Source organism: Hemibagrus wyckioides, linkage group LG14 (genome assembly GCF_019097595.1).
Source record: "Hemibagrus wyckioides isolate EC202008001 linkage group LG14, SWU_Hwy_1.0, whole genome shotgun sequence".
Lineage (NCBI taxonomy): Eukaryota > Metazoa > Chordata > Actinopteri > Siluriformes > Bagridae > Hemibagrus > Hemibagrus wyckioides.
Genome location: NC_080723.1, coordinates 15,598,311 through 15,619,952, shown reverse-complemented (window position 1 = coordinate 15,619,952; position 21,642 = coordinate 15,598,311). Strand labels below are relative to the sequence as shown.

Here is a 21,642-nt window from a genome sequence, read left to right as displayed (position 1 = left end):
GAAAAATCATTAATCGACTGTTTACTTGTGGTAATATTTAAACTCTTAAATTGCAACTCAGAAAAGCCTGAGGTAAATTTTAAGCAATAAACAAAAATGGATTCATTTCTACAGATGATTAATAATGGTATCATGATGGATACAGCAAAAATAAATTCCAAGAAACAGCTATTTTCATTATATTTCTGACAGGTCAGTTGGTTCAACATTAATCCTACACACTATTAAATCTGTTTATGTCGATCAGAGCTTGGAACAATATCGATTATTAGACACACCACACAACTCTCTCTGAACATGCGTCATTGAAGCACAGGCCTTAATAATCAGTCAATTTAAAGAAAAAAATAAAAGCATATATTTTTGGCCACATGTCTAGACTCTCAAGCAATAATGCGAAATAATTTCTTAGTTCAATTATGCATTGAATCGCAAAAAATTCAACCCTCTGTAAAGACGTGAAAAATCAATCATGTGGTATAGAGCCAAGATACATTGTGATGCACATTTTCTATTCACACTGAGGCACTGAGAACCAAAATTGTTAGGAGAAAAAGTTTCCCCTTTCTTAGTATCAATAGAGAAAGAGCACATCTGTGTGTGCGTGTGTGTGTACACATACAGGTGTGTCTGTTAGTGTAAAGCTCCAGAAATCTGAGCATCAGCTGAAGCAGTAGAGCAGGATAGAGAACCGGCTTGTCCATCAGGCCGTGCCACTGTATCAAGGGCTTGTACTAACGTTGACAAGCGTCAGGATTTATTAACACAGAGGTGAAGGGTAGAGCAACAAGCAAAGCACTATACGCAATACTCAGAAACTAAAAAAAAAAAAAAACTCTGAATGAACTCTATGATACACAAACTTCAGGAAAATGTTAAACCACACCCTACATAAATTCTTCTGAATCATGGCACTATATTGACTTTACACATACCTGCATATTAATGAGCAGGACTGGAATGAGCAAATCAGCTTCATCATGCAGGACCACGTTTAAAATTCTGAACATAATTAATTTGTTTATTATTGGTATCTTATTATAACTAGCACTGATTAAAAATTATAGGATCTAAAGAGTTCAGTGCTTATTACTTCATATTTAAACACTGCTTTTTTGCATGTATAAAATGCATATTATAACCCCATCTTTATTCAAATATGTATCTCTTAAATATAGTGCATAATAAATCACATTAACTAAATAAATGTTTACAAATGCAGATTAATCAACACCACAAACATCAGTGAAAGTGCCTATATCTTCAGTTGTGTCCTGTTGTCATTCAAGTCCAAGCATATGCTCTATTCGGTCAGATAGTTAAAAATTTTAATGCATACAACAGATCAATGTTTGATCTCACAACGTGGTATGTGTTTAATATCTGGAGCAGGATCGCCAGCATGCTCGATATGCGACTGCGATACAGCAAGCAGCAACACATCTACGTATACAACACGAGGTGACAACTGCATAAAGCTTCATAGGCACATGTGCAAGTAAGAGCATGTATCTGGACAGGATGAAAATGAACAGACATTCACCGAGTTGGAAGTCAGTGAGTAATTTGGCAGATAATTTACTCTGAGAAAAATGTAGAAAAATACTCACAAGGCCAATCCAGATGAAAATAAAATAACAGATGAGGGCGGATAAAATAGGAAATTACCCCAGAACCCTATGTACAGCTGAGTGAAGTTTACATAGCTCTTGCAGAATCCGCAAAATGTCAAAAATTTACAAGAAATAAAATCCTATAAATTATTTAGCTCATAAAAGATAACCGACAACTGCATGTCAACAAATAAACCAGTTCTCTTTCCCTTGATTATTAATACTGGATGTTCATCGACTGCTTTTATGTATTTGGCTAGGACTTCATGAGTCCCTTGTTTGTCCAGAGCTGTAATACTGCCCACAATTCTTCTGACAAATCCTTCAGGTCCTGCACGTTCTTTGCTTTTCCAGCATCTTCTGCATAATTCAGTGAATGTTTGCACCTTCTGTAGTAGTTGTGTACGAGTCTCTCAGTTGTCCTCAGTGTGGGGAAAAAAGGATCCCTCTTATTTCTTTTAGATTCTTAACATTTTGCAGATTCAGCAAGAAGTGTGTAAATGTATGACCTTAACTGTACATTTAATCCAGTCCAGACAGGACTTCGGCTAAGCTCAACACTACCTCAGGCGATTATATAGAAATAAATCGTGCTTAACTGTACAGCCTAAGTGTTCATCCTTATTTAATCCCTGTTGAAACTGATTTAAACCCGTTATTTCCGAAGGTGTGTAGATACACAAGCTATGACGAGACAAACAAATCCATCAAATCTCTTCTGTAGTTGGACTTCATTTCAGATACATGTTTTTGTTTTGCATTTTTTATGTAAATAAGTTTCATTTAAAACACCTAAAGAAATTTCAAATAAAACTCAGATTCAGTGACAATAGTGTGACTTTCACTTCTGCATTAAGAGACAAATTGCATCCACTTTTCATGCTTGTTGTTGCATTATTACCGTGTAGGGCATTTCTGAAGTGAGAGACAACTATTTAAAGACACAAAGTCTGTGAGCATGAGTACAGCTAAGATGTAAATTTGGATGGTGTCGTGTGCGTGTGTGTGTGCGCGCGCGTGTGTGTGTTTTCTTCACCTGGCTGTGCCTTTTACTGTAATCACTAGGGAGCATATGGCAGCAAAAACCAGAACACCACCACAGGATGAAAATCCAGCGCTCTTCTCGGTCTAGATCACTTTCCTTTCAGCTTCTTTACTCACTCACTTTTGTAAAGTTGTAACGTCAGCAAATCTGACTATAAATAACTTCATCAAACAAGAAGCAACACCCAACTTTATCATCGGGAAAGGTTAAAGACGAGATCGTTTAGTTTCTCTGCCTCCTTCACTTTGGATCTTGTCCTATTTTCTCTCAGCCTGCTTTGAACACACACATGCAAATGAAACTCATTTATTTTCATGAAGTTGTACAGTTCTTAAATTTACATTGTTTTATTCACAGTTGTTTTTAGAACATGAAGCAATAAGTACATTTGAAGAAAAAAAAAGCCTGATAAAGCAATGAGTTCATTTGAAAAAAGCTATTGAGACTCCAGTAGCATTAAAAGTGCATTAAAGCATGCCACTGTTTATTTTTCAATTCTTATTGGTTAGAAGGATTTGATTCATTTTCTATAATGGCAACTTTCACAATCTTGAATGCACTGTTTTAATACATACACAGTCATATGTACACAGACACTACACGAGGATTAGAAAAAACTTCTTGCTGACATGATGTTTTATGTGAGATCACACTTCGCATATGTGGAAGGAATCTCTAGCTTCTGAGCTTTCTAACAGTCATAGATAAAGCTGTAACTAGGAAAGTCTTTATGATATCAGACTTGTGCTTTCTGTGTTTAAAAAAAGAAGAAAAAAAACAGGCATGTTAATCTTATTAACTTAAAGAGAGAGAAAAAAGGCAAATGAGGGAATAGCTGCTTTTTAGCTGCTATGACATAAGATATCACAGGAACCAAGTTGTTTTGTGGATGTTTTACAACATTTAGCAAAGACTAACATGCCTTTTTTAAAAGAACATGCCGACACTGTCAAACTGTTCAGGTATAAGATGTTCTTCTGAAGTTGCTGTTATAGGAACATACACCAATCAGCCATAACATTATGACCACCTGCCTAATATTGTGTTGGTCCCCCTTTTGCTGCCGAAAAAGCCCTGACCCGTCGAGGCATGGACTCCACTAGATCCCTGAAGGTGTGCTGTGGTATCTGGAACCAAGATACTAGCAGCAGATCCTTTAAGTCCTGTAAGTTGTGAGGTGGGGCCTCCATGGATCCCATCTTGCAACTTACAAGACTTAAAGGATACTTACAGGACTTAAAGGATACTTCTGATAGATACTGACCACAGCAGACTGGGAATACCCTACAAGTGCTGCAGTTTTGGAGATGCTCTGATCCAGTTGTCTAGCCATCACAATTTGGCCCTTGTCAAACTCAAATCCTTACTCTTGTCCATTTTTCCTGCTTCTTACACATCAACTTTGAGGACAAAATGTTCACTTGCTGCCTAATATATCCCACCCACTAACAGGTGCCATGATGAGGAGATAATCAGTGTTATTCACTTCACCTATCAGTGCTCATAATGTTATGGCTGATCAGTATAATTTATCATTGTTTTAACAGTAATGCGAATCATGTCTGGCCATATCACACCACTTGCCACTGATTATTTCCCAAAAAATAGCACACCTTGTCATATTTTATTCTTCACACAACAGTTAGTTGGAAGTTGTTTCTTGTTTGCTTTTCTATGTCAAGAGTCAAGACTCAGAACCACAAAACCTTTGATCATAAATTCAAAAAGACGAAGCAAAACACATGAGGATGAGCTGAGTACACAACGGTGCATGAACTTTGCCCTGGAATGGTAAAAAAATCATAGCCTTGGGCACTGGGTGTAGAAACTCCAACCTGTTATCCCAGATGCTTCTGAAACATTCAACTGTTTCCAACAACACAGTCATGTAAGATTCCACACTCCACCACCCACATCATCTCTGCCATGAACTTTCCGATCAATTTGCTCATGATTTTTAAACTTCCACATGTACGCATGTCCCTACTGTTAAGATATTTTCAGAAGACAGTTCATTTTTTTATTCTGTTTTCTTTCTTTTAACTAATATCCATTCATGAATTGCACTGCTCTCAGAGTAAAGTCTGACTGACAGTGACTGATTACTAAAACAACACCAGTACCCGTCAACCAACCACACACACTTCTCATTTGCAAACATCTTTCCTTGCCTGCTTCACATCGCTCTTGCTCCCACAATCCTCTATGCAGAAGTCTCCATAGAAAATGAATGAAATAAGGCAGAATGAGAGTTGTAACATCAGGCCAGGACCAGGCATATAATGATTCATACTGACATGAAGGAAAGACAAAAACATGCTACTGGTGTGCTGCGTTTTGCTTCATGTTCAGATGACAAGTGATCTAAGTGGTAATAGCTAACAAAACAGGACAGGATGTGGCACAATTCTGGCTCGTGTTCATGTTTCCTTCTTATTTTTTTTAAACCTCTATTGTCTCTTACAGTTACACAAGTAAGAGAAACTTATGCAGTACAGACATCTCTCTAAGCAAGAGAACTTTGTTATGGGATAATTGAAATTGCATGACCTGGATTTAGTAACTGAATAATATGTTTATTAGTTAGCATCATTCACATGATTAGTTCTAATGTATGGGTCTATGCTCGTTTTGTTTACACTGAAAAGGCATGTTCCTGAGCATGCTATCGCCATAAGTTTGACAACAGCTTCGAAGAATGGAAAAAATCCTGGGTCATGTCAAAACCTCCAACAATGCAATATGGCTAATTCAGTAATCCATGTATGAAGCATGAGGTCTAGGATATGAAGAGTCACAACAGACCTCTCTGATGCACTGTAAACAGTATAAATACTGAGTCACACAGGAAGTTCACTTTGCACCTGCACTACCTGCATACATCAGTCTGTTAGAACACACAGGATTAAAGATGAGGCAGGACACACACACACACACACACACACAGGATTCATGCCAACCAGGCCAGTATTTCTTAGAAGCCTCTTAGAAGTGTACTTAAGTGCCTAAAATATCTGAGACAAGAGCAGGGAGTAAAAATCCGCTGCAAATGTTCTCTGAGCTCTCAACTCTTTGCTAAGAGTAGGAGTTAATCCTAGGAGTAAATCTTAAGCATGAAGTTTGACAGTTGCGTCGCTGTTAATTGGTTAACCACATCCCATTTCCGCAGTCAGAGCCAATACGCTAAGCAAAGTCACAACAAACACACACAAGTAGTCAAGTTTCCTAGGCCATAAATATTTATGGGAAGTTAAAGAAAAACACACTGAACAAGCTACAGTGTCAAAGAAAACAGATTTAACGGTACTTCCCTCATATCCAGTTATAGCCTGTTTATCAACTGCTCTCTCTTCCAAATACAAACCATGTAACTGAGTGAAAGGAAGAAAGGACAGAATAAAGAACATATTTGGATCAGATCAAACTGAGTACTTAGGACAAGAAAACCAATTTTCTGCTTATCTAGTTTTTCTATGCACCAGAGAGGAGTTTGAGAAAAGGTGAACATCAGTTTTTTTCCCAAGTATATAACTAAAGACTGTATTCAATCCTATAGATAACGCATGCAGAAAGGAACTCGTTTTTTCTGCAATTCTGTGATACGTCACTCCAGCAGGTACGTAAAAACTGAGTAATCGGCCAACAACAGAACCAAAACGTGTGCGTTTTTCATATACAGTTCACACCTATTGTTCCCTGTTCACGGTCAGCCATTAATGCAGTGTTCCTCAAAGTGCTGCTCGAGATATGCAAGTCTCCCTCTCTCTCATACACACACAATGCATTCACACCATGCAGTCCAGAGATTGTACTAATGCAGGTGTGCTTTCATGATAATACCACCCTAATAATTGTGACTAACACAAAACAGCCATTCCCAGCATTGTTCTCAGCGTTATTAATGTGACATTTGTACACATTAACCGAAGTCTGTAGTTAGATAATGCAACATGACCATACCAATGACCACTCAGCTACTTATCGCAAAAAAAATACAGACAAGACCCCCAAAATAAAAAAGAGAACTATTCTGACACCTTCTTATCAGAACCAGCATTAACTTTTTCAGCGATTTGAGCAACAGTAGCTCGTCTGTTGGATCGGATCACACGGGCCAGCCTTCACTCCCCACGTGCATCAGTGAGCCTTGGCCGCCCATGATCCTGTTGCCGGTTCACCACTGTTCCTTCCTTGGACCACTTTTGATAGATACTGACCACCGCAGACCGGGAACACCCCACAAGAGCTGCAGTTTTGGAGATGCTCTGATCCAGTCGTCCAGCCATGACAATTTCGCCAAACTACTAATACATTGAGGACTAAATTTTCACTTGCTGCCTAATATATCCCCCCCACTAACAGGTGCCATAAAGAGGGGATAACCAGTGTTGTTCACTTCACCTGTCACTGCTCATAATGTTATGCCTGATCGGTGTATATTCATATAGTTACTCATTCATTTATTACTAATATGGCCATGTGGTAGTACGTATATAGCAAATGTACATCTAGCATTAGATTTGATGATTTTGTGCAATAAATGTGAAGTGCCTGAGAAGAGTCCTTCACTGCTCTGTGATTAAAATACAGAACTGCCCAACTACAGCTGCATACAACTCCAAAATAATACTCTGCTGCTCCTTCTCCCTCCATGTGGGAGAAGCGTTACTATATCCTTTGAAATTTAATCCAAGCTGAGCAGTTGCGGTTTTGTTTGTTTTTTTCCTTTTCCATGGCAAGGTTCTAATTTGCATAATTGCATAATTTGCCCTTCCTCATCAGACCTAAAGCGCACCCAACAGCTATTAACTAGAATACAGAGCAGTCTCAGAGTGAAGAGAGTAGTTAGAGCAAGAAATTCCTTGCTCAGCAAAAAATACTACAGCAGTTCTTCTCATTGTATAATTACTGACCAGTACATAGCAGATTCGCAACTGATCCATGGATAACGAAGCTAACACAACTTAATGATATCTATTAAACATCAGGGAAGACTTGACCTTAAAACCTGAAGTATATTAATGCAGAAATCCTGCATGTCAATACTATCATTCAGGAGACTCATGAACTTAAAGATCTCTCAATACATTATCCATGAGGTCTATAAATTAAACATAAAGGTTAAATTGTGCCAGCAGCTGTCATTAACATGCCGTTACAGCCTCAAGAGCTGCGCTGGCTACAGCGATCTGTAAAGACTTTCAGTTCATCTAAAATGAGTAAAAATGAGTAAGAGAGTAGCTTTTGTTCCTTACAAAACATTAAATCACTGGTAATACATGACATTAACAGTCAACAGGCTATGACACATAGTAGTCTAGTTTACTTTTGGAGTTATCCTTCTAAATATCCATATAAAAAATGCTGATATCTGATAATTGCTGATCGATTATCATGGACTAATCTAATGTCCTGTGTGGCCTTTATTACTTTATTACATGTGTAGTCTTTATCCATAACTTTATTATCTTACACTAGCATTCTTTACTGTGATGCTAGGCTGCTGAAAGCTGTCCAAATATTTAGCAGGCTTACACTTTGTGCTTTCTGAGATTTACAGCCCTTGACAGATGGAATGTGGCCCTGACAGCTACAGCTCACAAAAAAACTGCTGTAAATATGTTGTCTGTGTTTGGGTAACCAGTTTGTTGCAAAATGAATTAAATTTAATTATTGACATGTTCAGGTCTGTTGGTGAAGAGAGCGATGCAGCAGCACTTTAGTCTTTTAGACTGTCCGGCTGTTTCACCTCTTCATCTATATGCTCTACCCAAATAGATCTAATTCTAATGCTTCAATCTTCATGCGAATACGTTTACAACATCCATAAACTTGTCAGTCTCGAGTCGAGTCTCTGCCTTACCTGCCTTGTAACACACCAAAGTTTAATCCATTTAAGTACAGAGCCTCACCATGACCAATAATATATCACATTAATGACATAAATGATCATGATAACGAATGATCTGTTAAAAGAGTTAGGGTCTCTGAAAAAAAAAAAGAACAGGGGGGGTAAAAAAACTGCCACTGCAACAGCTAAATGAGTTTTGAGGCCAGAATTGCAATGTGTTTCTTTCACAGCCACTTTAGAAAGTGGAAGTATTCTCCAGTATTCCTGTCAGCTTATCCATGCAGGAAACATCTGCTTCACAACCAGGCAGAAAGATGGAGCATGTCTAATGTTTACAACCCAGAGAGGATGGGTTTCATTACTAGACCATGTCAAATGCCAGGTGTGTTTGTGACTCTATGGTAACCTTTTGCTGGCTGAAGATCAGTTTTCTTCAGAAGGAGAGATGAGGAGATAGTGTAACAAGTTGAACACTGTCATCCAGAGGCTTCAAGCCGTGGTGTAGCTGTTATTTTTAGCCACGCCTGACTCACTGCTCCCAAAGACTGACTGTAATGGAATTCCCTCAAAATTCAATGCAAATGTGATTTTCTTGGAGCTTTGTGACTGACTCAGTCTGAATCTGGACGTTAAACGAATCCGAGACAAGTTATTCATGCCCTTGCAGAATCTGTGAATTGGACAGGCAGCAAAATGTACAGTGTTCAAACTTCAAGAAATATTAAAGCCATTTTTATACGATTAGCATCCCACCAGCTAGCTGTTACAATGAGTAAGCAAACGATTGGTTAGTTAAATCTGTGATCGTTACAATTTCTCTTCATCCTGCCTTTCCTTCCTAATACAGACAGATCCCATGGGGTCTGAACTATGCCTTATTTACGAGACAAAGTGTCAAATGAATAAATGTAAATGTCAGTGTAAATGAACTGAAGCCTGTGAGGCTAACAGACGAAGATTTGATATTAAAATACGATCATTTTACTGGAGAAGCATCACTTGGCAGTCAAACAAACATTCTGTGATATCCTGCTTCACAATCTGCCAGGGATAACTACACTACCAGTTTTCTATTTATAGTTTCCTGAAGCACAAACAGGTTCATCTTTCACCCCATCCTATAACCAGAGAAAGAAAAATTGTGGTAATGAGCTTTTGTGGTGTGAAGAATGTTGCTCTGGAGTGCTCTACTCCTCCCTGATTCCCACCACATGAGCTATGCACTACAACCAAGGGCACAATCAGGTTCAAACCAGCAGTTAAACTGCAATTTTGAGGTCCCATCGACACTTTTATGAATATGTTGTTGTTGTTCTTTCTGCTGTTCCCTGTTTGGGGTCGCCACAGCGGATCATTTGGTCAATATGTTTCGATTTGCCACAGGTTTTATGCGGATGCCCTTCCTGATGCAGCCCTCCCATTTTTTAATCCGGGCTTGGGACTGGCACTGAGAGTTAGCTCTTCATTGGCCAGGTTAGCGCCCTGCCCGGGAATCGAACCTGGGCCACAGCAATGAGACCACAGGATCCTAGCGTATGGTCTGTAATTTCTTACTGGACAACATGTTTGCAATTTACTTTCACTTTACTACACCCTCTTTCAGCGGTACCAGATTATGATGCTGCTCCTGAATCCACCACAGGAATCTTTTTTTGGATAAGGCCTGAAAAGAACTCTGTATTCAAGTGTAAACTTAAGCAGGAAAACTGATGAACCATTAGAATGGTTTACTAAACCTCCTTTTTATGTGGGTGGAAAGTGAAGTAGTGATTTTTACCAATGAAATCACATCCTTTTGAAGAAAAAAAAAAACCTTCCAGTGTTGTAATGCAAATGAAGCAAACATCATCTGTGTAATTTCCCTAAATGTCATATGATCCAAACCTGATAATGGGGTATTTTGACTTCTCACTATGATGTTTGGTATGTTTTAATAACTGAACATGGCTGTGGAAAACATAAATGATGCATTAGCACTGGCAGGATGAAAGACTATATACACTGTACTGCCAAAAGTTTTGGGACACTCCAACAAAGTCAGGTGTTGGACTTGGCCCCTTAGTTCCAGTTAATGGAACTCTTAATGCTTCAGCATCCCAAGACATTTTGGACAATTTCATTCATCCCAACTTTGTGGAAACAGTTTGGGGATGACCCCTTCATGTTCCAACCCCAGAGAACACCTTGTCTTGTCACCAGATGTCTTTATGGACCTTGCTTTGTGCACTGGTGTGCAGTCATGTTGAAACAGGAAGGGGTCATCCCCAAACTGTTCCCACGAAGTTGGGCGCATGAAATTGTCCAAAATGTCTTGGTATACTGAGGCATTAAGAGTTCCTTTCACGGTTCACTAAGGGGCCAAGCCCGACCTTTGAAAAACAACACCTGGATTCAATGATTTGAAGGGGTGTCCCAAAACTTTTGCCAATATAGTGTACATTTCCTGTTACATGACCGACCTCTGCGTGTCACCACTATATACACACACCACCATCATTTTCTGTCACTTAGTGCATAGACAGGAAACTAACAAAATATTTTATTATGATATTTAGTCTGGGAATAAACACCAAGTATCAATAGCAATGTCTTAGAAATAATTGTGTACAAATCTCGCGATACTCATCAGGTATCGGTGGAAATGTATCGTTATTATAGATAGATAGATAGATAGATAGATAGATAGATAGATAGATAGATAGATAGAGATAGATGTCATATATATATATATATATATAAAATGTTTTTTCACTGGAAGGTTTCCTAGAAAGGGTTACAAAGGTAATATGAGATTTGACCACATGATCTGAGAACAAACCCAAACTTCACACACACGCACACCTCTCTTACTTCCTTATTAGCCAAGTCGGGGCACGTAGGAGAGATTTCTACACAACCTCTCATGAAGGAAAAACAGAAGTCTCTTTTAAACAGAAAGCTTTTAGTCCACAGAGTGAAGAGTGTTAGTCTTTAAACTGTAATAAATATTTACTGCATTGTGTTAGCTTGGCGAATGTCAAGGTTTAAGCCGAACAGTCACTTCTAATGACAATAGTTAGCAAGCAAGTCTTTACTCGTTAACAGCATTTAAAAGCTCTTCAGCAGGACCTACAGGAAATACTTTCACAGCTCACACTATTTGTTCCAAACTCAAGGATACTCACAAATTTCTTTTTCCCCTCTCCTTCATCGTAGCCCTTCTTCGGTTTTTTGTCTTTTCCGCTTTTCGAAGAAGCACCGGCGGCGGCGGCGGGAGCAGATGCTGAATTTCCAGAGTTAGGAGGATCCATGATTGACCCTAATCCGAGACAAATTAAGTATCCAAGGCTCCGGAAAGTTCACGAAATTACAAACTACTTCAACGACACAAAACTAAAGGTTACACGGGATTTGTTGCTGTCCCTTGCGGCCTGAACGCGTTAGCCCGCCGCCCTATTAGCTCAGACTCCCCCGACTCAACAAAACGGAGGGAAATTTGAAAGCCAAACCCTAAAATGAGCGAAAACCTTTCTTATTCGAAACTCGGACTCCTCTTTATCAGACACGTCCGAAGTTTTAACGCTAACATTTAACATGTAATCGTCGCCCAAACCGCGTTATGTATCTTAGCGAGTTTAATCACTCAACTTGGCTAGCATTAGTTTACTGCTGTCTGTCTCTCGAGCGAGCGAGCGCGCGCACGCACACACAGCCAAAGCAACAGCGCGAGACGCCTGTTGTCGGTTTGTTTGCTCGAGCTACTAAGTCGCGCGCGCGGAAATTTTGCTTTTTCTCAGCCCCCGTCAGCAGTCACGCGAGGTATTTGTCATCCTTTCGATGGACATTATGGTTTTTCTGTCTCTCCGGTCATACTTGTTACTTAGCGCGAGTTAACTTTCCCAAGCCGTGCTGTTTACAAAAGAACGAAGCTTTTCACTTCCTGTCTCGAGTACAGGTTAACGCGAGGACAGGCTGAGAGGGGGGAAAGGGCGGGGCCACATGAGCACTGGCACCGGCTTACCTGAGTCTTGTGTGTTAGTAAGGCCTTCTCAAGCTTCTGTAAAATATAAATACCTCCCGCTGACCCCTCAGCACTGACTCATAAAATGGGCATTATTAAAATATGTACAATAAGATTTTGTCTGTTTATTTATTATTATCGTTGCAACAGCTTTCTCACAGAACACTGTTCTGTTGTCAGTATACTGTGATACACACCAATCAGCCATAACATTATGACCACTGACAGGTGACGTGAATACCACTGATTATCTCCTCATCATGGCACCTGTTAGTGGGTGGGATATATTAAGCAGCAAGTGAACATTTTGTCTTTAATGTTGATGCATTAGAAGCAGGGAAAATGGGCCAACATAAGGACTTGAGCAAGTTTGACAAGGGCCAAATTGTGATGGCTAGACGACTGGATCAGAGCATCTCCAAAACTGCAGTTCTTGTGGGGTGTTCCCGGTCTGCAGTGGTCAGCATCTATCAAAAGTTTTCCAAGGAAGGAACAGTGGTGATCCAGCGACAGGGTCATGGGTGGCTGAGGCTCATTGATGCACGTGAGGAGTGAAGGCTGGCCCGTGTGATCCGATCCAACAGACGAGCTACTGTTGCTCAAACTTCTGAAGAAGTTAATGCTGGTTCTGATAGAAAGGTGTCAGAATACACAGCGCATGATGGGTCAGGGCTGTTTTGGCAGCAAAATGGGGACCAACACAATATTAGGCAGATGGTCATAATGCTATGCCTGATTGGTGTATATTGTTCTGTGTACTTATGTCTTGCACTCATCTCACAATGTTACATTTCTGCACTGTACTGTATATAGTCTGGTGTACTGTAGGACTGTACTGCAATGTGTTGCACCATGGTCCTGATGTTCTTTCCCATATATACAAGCTATCTAGAGGAATGATCATGAAAACCCACAAGAATCGCTTGACTAGAGCTGTAGAGCTTTCTGTTCCTGAACACATCAGGCGCAAGCTGATTTATATATCCAGTCAATTCCATTGGATAACTGTAGGAATGCAAAAATAAAAAAAAAGGTCAGCTATGATTTTCACCACCTCCACTTTCTCAGGTGAAAGGCCCAACATCATCTGAGGATTTATTTTTAAATAATACATATATAAAGTGCATTTGTTGGTTTTTATTTACATCAGATCAACCAAGAATGTAATTTATACATTCTTTCATATTTACCTCCAGATGTGTCTATTAAACCTTTCCTGTCCTTCACAGATAAGAAAAGACAAAAGATTTCTATTATTTTGATCTTGTTTTGTGAAACCAAATGCAACAGCACCAACAGTGGCCATGTGAAAAATACAGAAAAAGGAATAAAGAATTGAGGCTGAGCCTGATTTCTTTCTAGCTGAGACTGCACGTTCACGTATTTGTAGCAGTCGATTACACAAAGTGAAATGCTCCCTAGAATTCGATTTCAACCGATGTTCATCAGCCCACTTCACTGTCACGTTAGTAACACATCATCCGATTGAGAAGGCACATGTGTCAGGTGTAATGAATGTAAATGAAGGTGGATCATCAAATGTGTGGATCATTTTTCGCAGAAAATGCCTTTCAAAGAGAAACCAGTAGTAGACTGTGTGGTTTTTTTGGTTACAGCTTCTCTGTTGGCCATGATATTCACACAGCATGAACTCTTTTTCAGGCATTATAAACTTTTATGAATGCAGCTTCCCACCTGCCTTTAAGTGTGCATGTTTAATAGTTTGCCCCACATCATTTTTATTATGTCATCAAAGAGACTTTGTGATCTAATACAATACTCAGCAATAATAGTTGCACTGTCAAGCACACATTATACAGTAGATTTTATCCTTTCTTTTTCACACTCTTTATAAGACAAATTAAACACAGCTGGTAATGTACTGTGTTTCATGTTACATGAAACCAAACGGTGCAAAGTCCTCTGTTCTGAAACCTTTTCTGTATTGGGAAATTTACTGACTGTTACAAAGTTCGACAACTCGAGACTTTTTCTATAAATGCATCCTTCCAACAAGCAACCAAATAAATGAATGAATGATTATATGCTTTCCTTCTTCTTCTTTTTTAAATAAGAGCATATTGTTAATCCATTTATGCTAATCTTCTGCCATACAAGTTCCCAGGAATGAGTTGCTATAGAAACTAAAGTATAAGAATGAGCACACTAATATAAACAGCATTATCAGCACTGCTGTTATAGGAAATTAATCAACACCAAACAGATTTGAACATTCACCAGTGTTGTGGTATAAGAGTTTGTCATCCCCAACAAGATATTTTCTTACTTAACAAGAACGTAAATGCAGTTCAGTCTTCGGACATCAAACACGTCTTAGCTGAGTAATTCAGGTTATGTGTGGTATAAGTGGAAAATTGTGGCTGAGCATTTCCTTTAAATGATCAGGAAATGAATCCAGTATTTCTGCAACCTTTTGCATACTATAACTGACTAAGCAGCAGTTTAAGAATATTGCTAGACCTGTATTAGATCCAAATAGGTATCTGATGACACATCTGTTGAATCCACACAGGGTATATCACTTTTCTTGCTAACAGCTCCACCCTGTGTGAAGTCTATGAACAGCAGTGTGAGTCTCAGGTTCGAAGGCCACTTCTAAGAGTGCTGTGTAATACCACAAACTATTAAGCTTTTACAATGTTTCTAGACTGCTTAACACATTTATACATTTTCAGCTCAGATCATATCTTCCACTTATACTGTATTCAAGACTGAAGACCAGTGTGAAATTCTGCTAATATATAGTACTGTTTAACTAAGTGATGGTTAATCTTGCCTAAAAGCTCTCAGGCACACTCAGAGAACACTGTCACTCAGCCCATGTAAATTCACTGACGTTTTCCATGATGGTCTCTCTGTGCTTGCTTGGAAGATCTGCTGACTCAAGCCGGGTTTATTTTGAACGCCTCGCAGTTGATGTGATTAAGTTGCCTATTATCATGGCTTCTGCACCCATTTCCACCCACCTCTGTGCAAAACCTCAAAATACGGATGCTCACACTGGAGCACAGCTTGGCCTCGGCTGACCCTACTAAACAGTCTGTGTTCGGTGTTTCATCGCATTAGCTGATGTTTGTAGGCTTTGTGAAAACAGATACCACACACACACAGAGTTATGTAATTACGCATGATTGAGTGATGATTGCGTGCTTCTGGTTGCTGCAAGATTTTGTCTGATTGACCGCTCCCAGTCATGGAATAGAAGTAGATCATCTAACATTGTACAGATTACATGGTATGTGCACACAAAGACATTTTATTTTACTGTTGAAAATAGCCTGCATTCTTTCACAAGTATTTTCTAGTCACATATTATCTTATCTGGCACCTGTGATGCCTGTGTGCTGGTGAGGTCAAGACAAGGTAAAAAACTCAGATAACTGATGTCTTTGAAATTAGGACTGGGTGTATCATTGCACCTTTTAGCAATTTTTTAAAGGTTGATGGTGTGTGTGCATGTATATATAGGCGTTTGTGTTGAGGCCATCATCAAACGTGTATTATTGTTTGCAAATATCCACTTATACACTAGTTTGCCTAAGCAGATATGCATCAGTTTGTTGGTCAGCTCGGGAGAGAGGCCCCAACAACAACTGGAAAAACAAGAGAAGCTAGAGTGCTCCTACATTATCAGTGTTAATGACGATTATAATAGGCTAATGATCATCATTCACGCCTGTGTTTATTCTACAATCAGAGCCTTTATTGAACGCAGCTGATTGTACACATAAGATTTAATTAGAGCTTTAATTCATGCAAGAAAATAACCTGCAATACACTGCAGTACACACGACATGAGATAAAGTTCATGGAGAGTAACGCACTGACATTACAGTCTGCGCACTCATGTCCAAACTGTTCAAGGTCTGGAGAAGGGAACATTTAGATAAGACCATCGTCGGTACTAATTCCTCCAAAAGGCCATGGTTAATCCACTTTCCGAGGATTAAAGCGCAAGGCCCGCTTTCCGTCACCAGGCATGTGCACATTGGCCAGGTTTCATTTATACGAGGTTCGGGCCTCGCGCAGAGAACGGTCATACGGCGTGGAGGCGAAGAACGAGTTGCGCAGCTGGCAGTTGATAAAGATGACAATTAGCAGCACGAGGAGGAAGAGCACTATGCACATGACCACGTAGGTCGTCAAGTCCGGTTTACTGAGCTCGCCCTCACGCAGCGCGCCCCCGCCGGCGCCTCCGCGACCCGCGGGCTTCAGCAGCGCCGACACACTCACGGGCGCGTGCGAGACGTCCAGAGGAGCCGGCGCGTGCGTCTGGCTTATAGCGTCCAAGTCCCGCGCCGCCGCCGCCGTCGAATTCAAGAGCATTTGCCGGAGCATGACCGCGCAAAAAACGAAGAAGAACCGGGGGGGGGAATAAACACACAGTCAGGCTCTAATGAAGAAATCCGCGTTCCAAAACAGACGCAGCAAACTTACGAAATTGCGCATATAGTTACCCAAAAATCCTCAAACGCACATACGCATTAGAAATACGTGCAATTTGGCATGTTATACATTTTCTGCTTTAATTTGCAACTCGCCTTGGGTGCGTCTCGGCCAAAAGCGCAAGGGCCAAATGGAGTCGACAGGTCGCGCCGTGCGCATTTCACGCATTTCGCGCATTTCACAAAACACGAGCTTTTGTCCTCCAAAATTTAGCGTACAAACTCCCGCGCACAGCAGATGGACACGTCGAAAGCTTTAATTAACGAATTAGCAAAGACTCGCAGTTTGTCCATGTTTCTTCATGCGCTCCGTTCTGGCTGAAATCTCACCGATCCGGAAGCTGATACCAAAAGCCTCCCTTATTATAAAAGACGCGAAATTTTCAGAGCGCGAGAGCAATTTCTTCCCGGTTTCCCCGCACCTTAAAGTCACAGTGCGTCACAGACTTCTGCTGTGAATCAGCCGGAGTCACTCTGGTTAAGTTTGCGTTCTTCCACAGACACTGGCGCGAGCGCAGTGCAACTCAGGCTCGACCGAGAAGTCATCTGAGATCGATGAAGGTGCGAAAGCACACGTTGAGGGTCCTGGCTGCCTCCAGAACATCATCCACGCAAAGTCGTAAATATCTCGTTGTCACCAGATCCGGATCAGTAACGGAATTATCCGGCGCTCGTCACGGGGCTCGCTCTGGACTCTCCTTGCTGTCGGCTGACGGTGCGCACGGGGAAGAAGAAAAACAGACTGGGTTGAAGAGAGAGAAGGAGGAGGAGAAGGATGGGTTGCCTAAAGCACGTGACGCGTCTCTCCGTCCTCCAAACGGGCTCTTCAATTTGAGAGCGAGTGAGCAGAAGAATGTCAGCTGAGTGTGGAATGTCTCAGTAAAGGAGGAGAGAAAGAAAGAAGAGAGTGCCAGAATCAGACATCTTACACAAGGGCTTCTTGAGTTCATAACGAGGAAGTGGGGTTTTCTTGACCTCAGGGTTGCAGTGACCATCAAACCATTTCTGCGGGACAACAGGTTTTGTCTCCTGAAGTCTGCAGTGACAAAAATTTAAACCATTAAACAAAAATAATAAAACAAAACCCTGTAGGAGACACACAGCCTCAGCTAGCAACTTCAATCAGTTTCAAACATTCCTACAATTCGCCCACACTAAACAAGGCTATTATTTCCCTGTCAGTAAAGAGAACAGCTGAGGTCACAGTGGCCCTAAAGCTACTCAGTTCTGCTTATATCCATAACCCAGGAAACACTACACTTTTGAAATCTGAACATTGTTTTGATGAGGATTTAATGTTTCAAGAACTAGAAAGAATCATATAATGTCAAGTATACTGTAAAAACTGACATGCAAATTTATAGAAACTCTGGCCAGTTTCTTTTTTGTCTCATAAAGCAGACTTATAGCCATTGCTACACTCTCAGGGGAAAATGTGTAAACCTAACTCTTAAATATTATCTGTCCTGGGAAATATTTAACGTATAATCAGGATGTTTTCCACTCAACAAGTAGAAGGTTTTTAGGAAGGAAAGAACCCTATACTGTCCAAAGACTCTTTTAGCTAAGAATGTAACTTTAGACAGTTTACATTTACATTTCCGCCATTCAGCAGACGCCCTTATCCAGAGCAAATTACATTTTTATCTCATTTTATACATCTGAGCAATTGAGAGTTAAGGGCCTTGCTCAGGGGCCCAGCAGTGGCAGGTTGGTAGACCTGGGATTAAAACTCATAACTTTCTAATCAGTAGCCTAACACCTTAACTACTAAATTTCTTCTGATAACCAGTTGGTACTGGTAATCAGTAGAAATTGACCAAGATGCCATATGTATATTATAGTAAGTAAAAAAAGTATTTTCAGCAATTGGGTCAGACATGATAGAGCACCCCTGAAGCAAACTTTTAGTTTTATTGCCTTGCTCAAAGGCCCAACAGTAACCTCCCAAAAGTTGTAACCAGAAAAGCAGGAATATATTCCAGTTGGATGCTAATCCATCATAGGGCAATACACACACACACACACACACACACACACATACACGGAACCCTGCAGCTGTGCAATAATAATACGTTCTACACAATACTATTACCACTACTAACAGCAATAATCATCATCATCATCATCATCATCATCATCTTCATCTTCATCATCATCATCATCTTCATCAATATCATCATTATCATTATCATCATAATCTTTATATTTTTATTCATCTTGATTTCAGCTAAAAAATCAAGTGTTTTACAAATAAATTTGAAGTTATTACTATAAATAATGAAAAAGTATATTTAATAAGAAAAAGATTCAGCTGTTTTAATTTGTATATTTTAATTCTGGATACACAAGCACTTGTAGAGCTGTTGTGCATCCCAGTTCTCCATTGCTGTTTTGCAGATTATAAAATAAATAGTTTTGGTTCTAAAATCTGAGCCACTGCAGATAAAATCAATATAACACACACACACACACACACACACACACACACACACACACACACACACTCCCATGGCTTTATTTTAGTGGTGAAATAATTAAAGCACCGTAAACCAGCTGACCTGTGAGCGGTCCTCAGGATTAACAGCAGACCTGCCACAATGTGAATGCTTGGTGGGTCATGGATGTGTTGTCTGCAGCTGAAATGATTTTATTTAAAGCTTCTGCTTGCATTTTTACATTCCAGAAATTAGCTCACCCAGCCTGAACACAGCTGTAGGAATAATAATCTTTTCCTCATGATTACTGATATATATATATATATATATATATGTGTGTGTGTGTGTGTATATACACTGATCAGGCATAACATTATGACCACTCACAGGTGAATTCTGATTATCTCCTCATCATGGCACCTGTTAGTGGGTGGGATATATTAGGCAGCAAGTGAACATTGTGTCCTTAAAGTTGATGTGTTCGAAGCAGAGAAATGGGCAAGCGTAAGGATTTGAGCGAGTTTGACAAGGGCCAAATTGTGATGGCTAGATGACTGGATCAGAGCATCTCCAAAACTGCAGCTCTTGTGGGGTGTTCCCGGTTTGCAGTGGTCAGTATCTATCAAAAGTGGTCCAAAGAAGGAACAGTGGTGAACCGGTGACAGGGTGATCTGATCCAACAGACGAGCTACTGTTGCTCAACTTGCTGAAGAAGTTAATGCTGGTTCTGATAGAAATGTGTCAGAATACACAGTGCATAGCAATTTGTTGTGTATGAGGCTGCATAGCTGCAGACCAGTCAGGGTGCACTTGCTGACCCCTGTGAACCGCCAAAAGCACCAACAATGGGCACATGAGCATCAGAACTGGACCACGGAGCAATGGAGGAAGGTGGCCTGGTCTGATGAATCACATTTTCTTTTACATCACCTGGATGGCCGGGTAGGTGTGCGTCACTTACCTGGGAAACACATGGCACCAGGATGCACTATGGGAAGAAGGCAAGCCGGCAGAGGCAGTGTAATGCTTTGGGCAATGTTCTGCTGGGAAATCTTGGGTCCTGTCATCCATGTGGATGTTACTTTGAAATGTCCCACCTACCTAAGCATTGTCGCAGACCATGTACACCCCTTCATAGAAACAGTATTCCCTGATGGCTGTGTCCTCTTTCAGCAGGATAATGCACCGTGTCACAAAGCAAAAATGGATCAGGAATGGTTTGATGAGCACAATATCGAGTTTGAGGTGTTGACTTGGCCTCCAAATTCCCCAGATCTCGATCCAATCAGTCATCTGTGGGATGTGCTGGACAAACTAGTCAGATCCATGGAGGCCCCACCTCGCAACTTACAGGATTTGAAGGATCTGCTGCTAACATCTTGATTCCAGATACCACAGCACACCATCTAGTGGAGTCCATGCCTTGATGGGTAAGGGCTGTTTTGACAGAAAAAGGGGGACCAACACAATATTATGCCGGCTGATCAGTGCATATTTTCAGACGAAGTGCTGGTCAGTTTGAGTGAAGAGGAAGGTTTGTCAATATTGAAATCGCAGTTCCCCTCACAGGCAGCAGAAGGCACTTTAGAAATAATAAACAACTCTAATGTCAAGAAAAAGCAAGAGTTGTCACAAACATTATATCATGTTTTGGAATGAACATTGCAAGAACAGAGACTTCAATCAAAAGAACATGGTGTGAAGAAAGCATAAAATGCAGTGCTGTTAAAATGTCCACAGCCCATTTTTTCTGTAGCTGGAACACAGAGAAGTAATCTGTCCAAAACTGTTAAAACCCAGCATTCGTAACAAGTGAAGCAGCTCTGGGTGACCACAGTACTGTGCAAGAACCTTGTCACAATGTGTAAACAACTTACAGAAAATACTAACGCAGTACGCAAACAACTCACAGCCTTCACACACTCATATTTACCCTGAGTGGCAAGAGAAAAGCAGATGTTTATGGAAAGGTAATTTGTGACACTATTACCTCCACAGGTCTCTACTTTGCTCCGGGCGGGTGCTACCCTCCAGCACACTGCCGCACTGACCCACTTTCTTTTTCCTTTGTCCGTGTCTGTCTCCTTACATTACACTTTGTGAGAAATGAACTCTCTCCTGTTTACTCTATTCCACTCACAGGCTTGCCATGGACATCACACTTGGACTGGAAATGGAATCAGAGTTAAACATAATGACAGCCGAAGAGAGAAAGAGAGAGAGAGAGAG

General features: G+C 40.5%; 2 protein-coding genes across 3 annotated transcripts in view; both read right to left on the bottom strand.

The window, feature by feature from the left end:
• Positions 1–12,449, bottom strand: part of LOC131364648 (protein diaphanous homolog 1) — a 131,293-nt gene extending 118,844 nt beyond the window's left edge. For both annotated transcript variants that reach the window (XM_058407867.1, XM_058407868.1), the window contains exon 1: positions 11,674–12,449. In XM_058407867.1, the coding sequence (XP_058263850.1) occupies positions 11,674–11,799 (126 nt within the window). In that variant the 5' untranslated portion in view covers positions 11,800–12,449. The remainder of the gene's footprint in view (positions 1–11,673) is intronic.
• Positions 12,450–16,258: 3,809 nt separating this feature from the next.
• Positions 16,259–17,736, bottom strand: LOC131364434 (small integral membrane protein 32-like). The gene has a single exon (XM_058407583.1). It carries the CDS (start codon positions 16,866–16,868, stop codon positions 16,530–16,532), a length of 339 nt encoding a protein of 112 aa, XP_058263566.1. The 5' UTR covers positions 16,869–17,736; the 3' UTR covers positions 16,259–16,529.
• Positions 17,737–21,642: the final 3,906 nt, after the last annotated feature.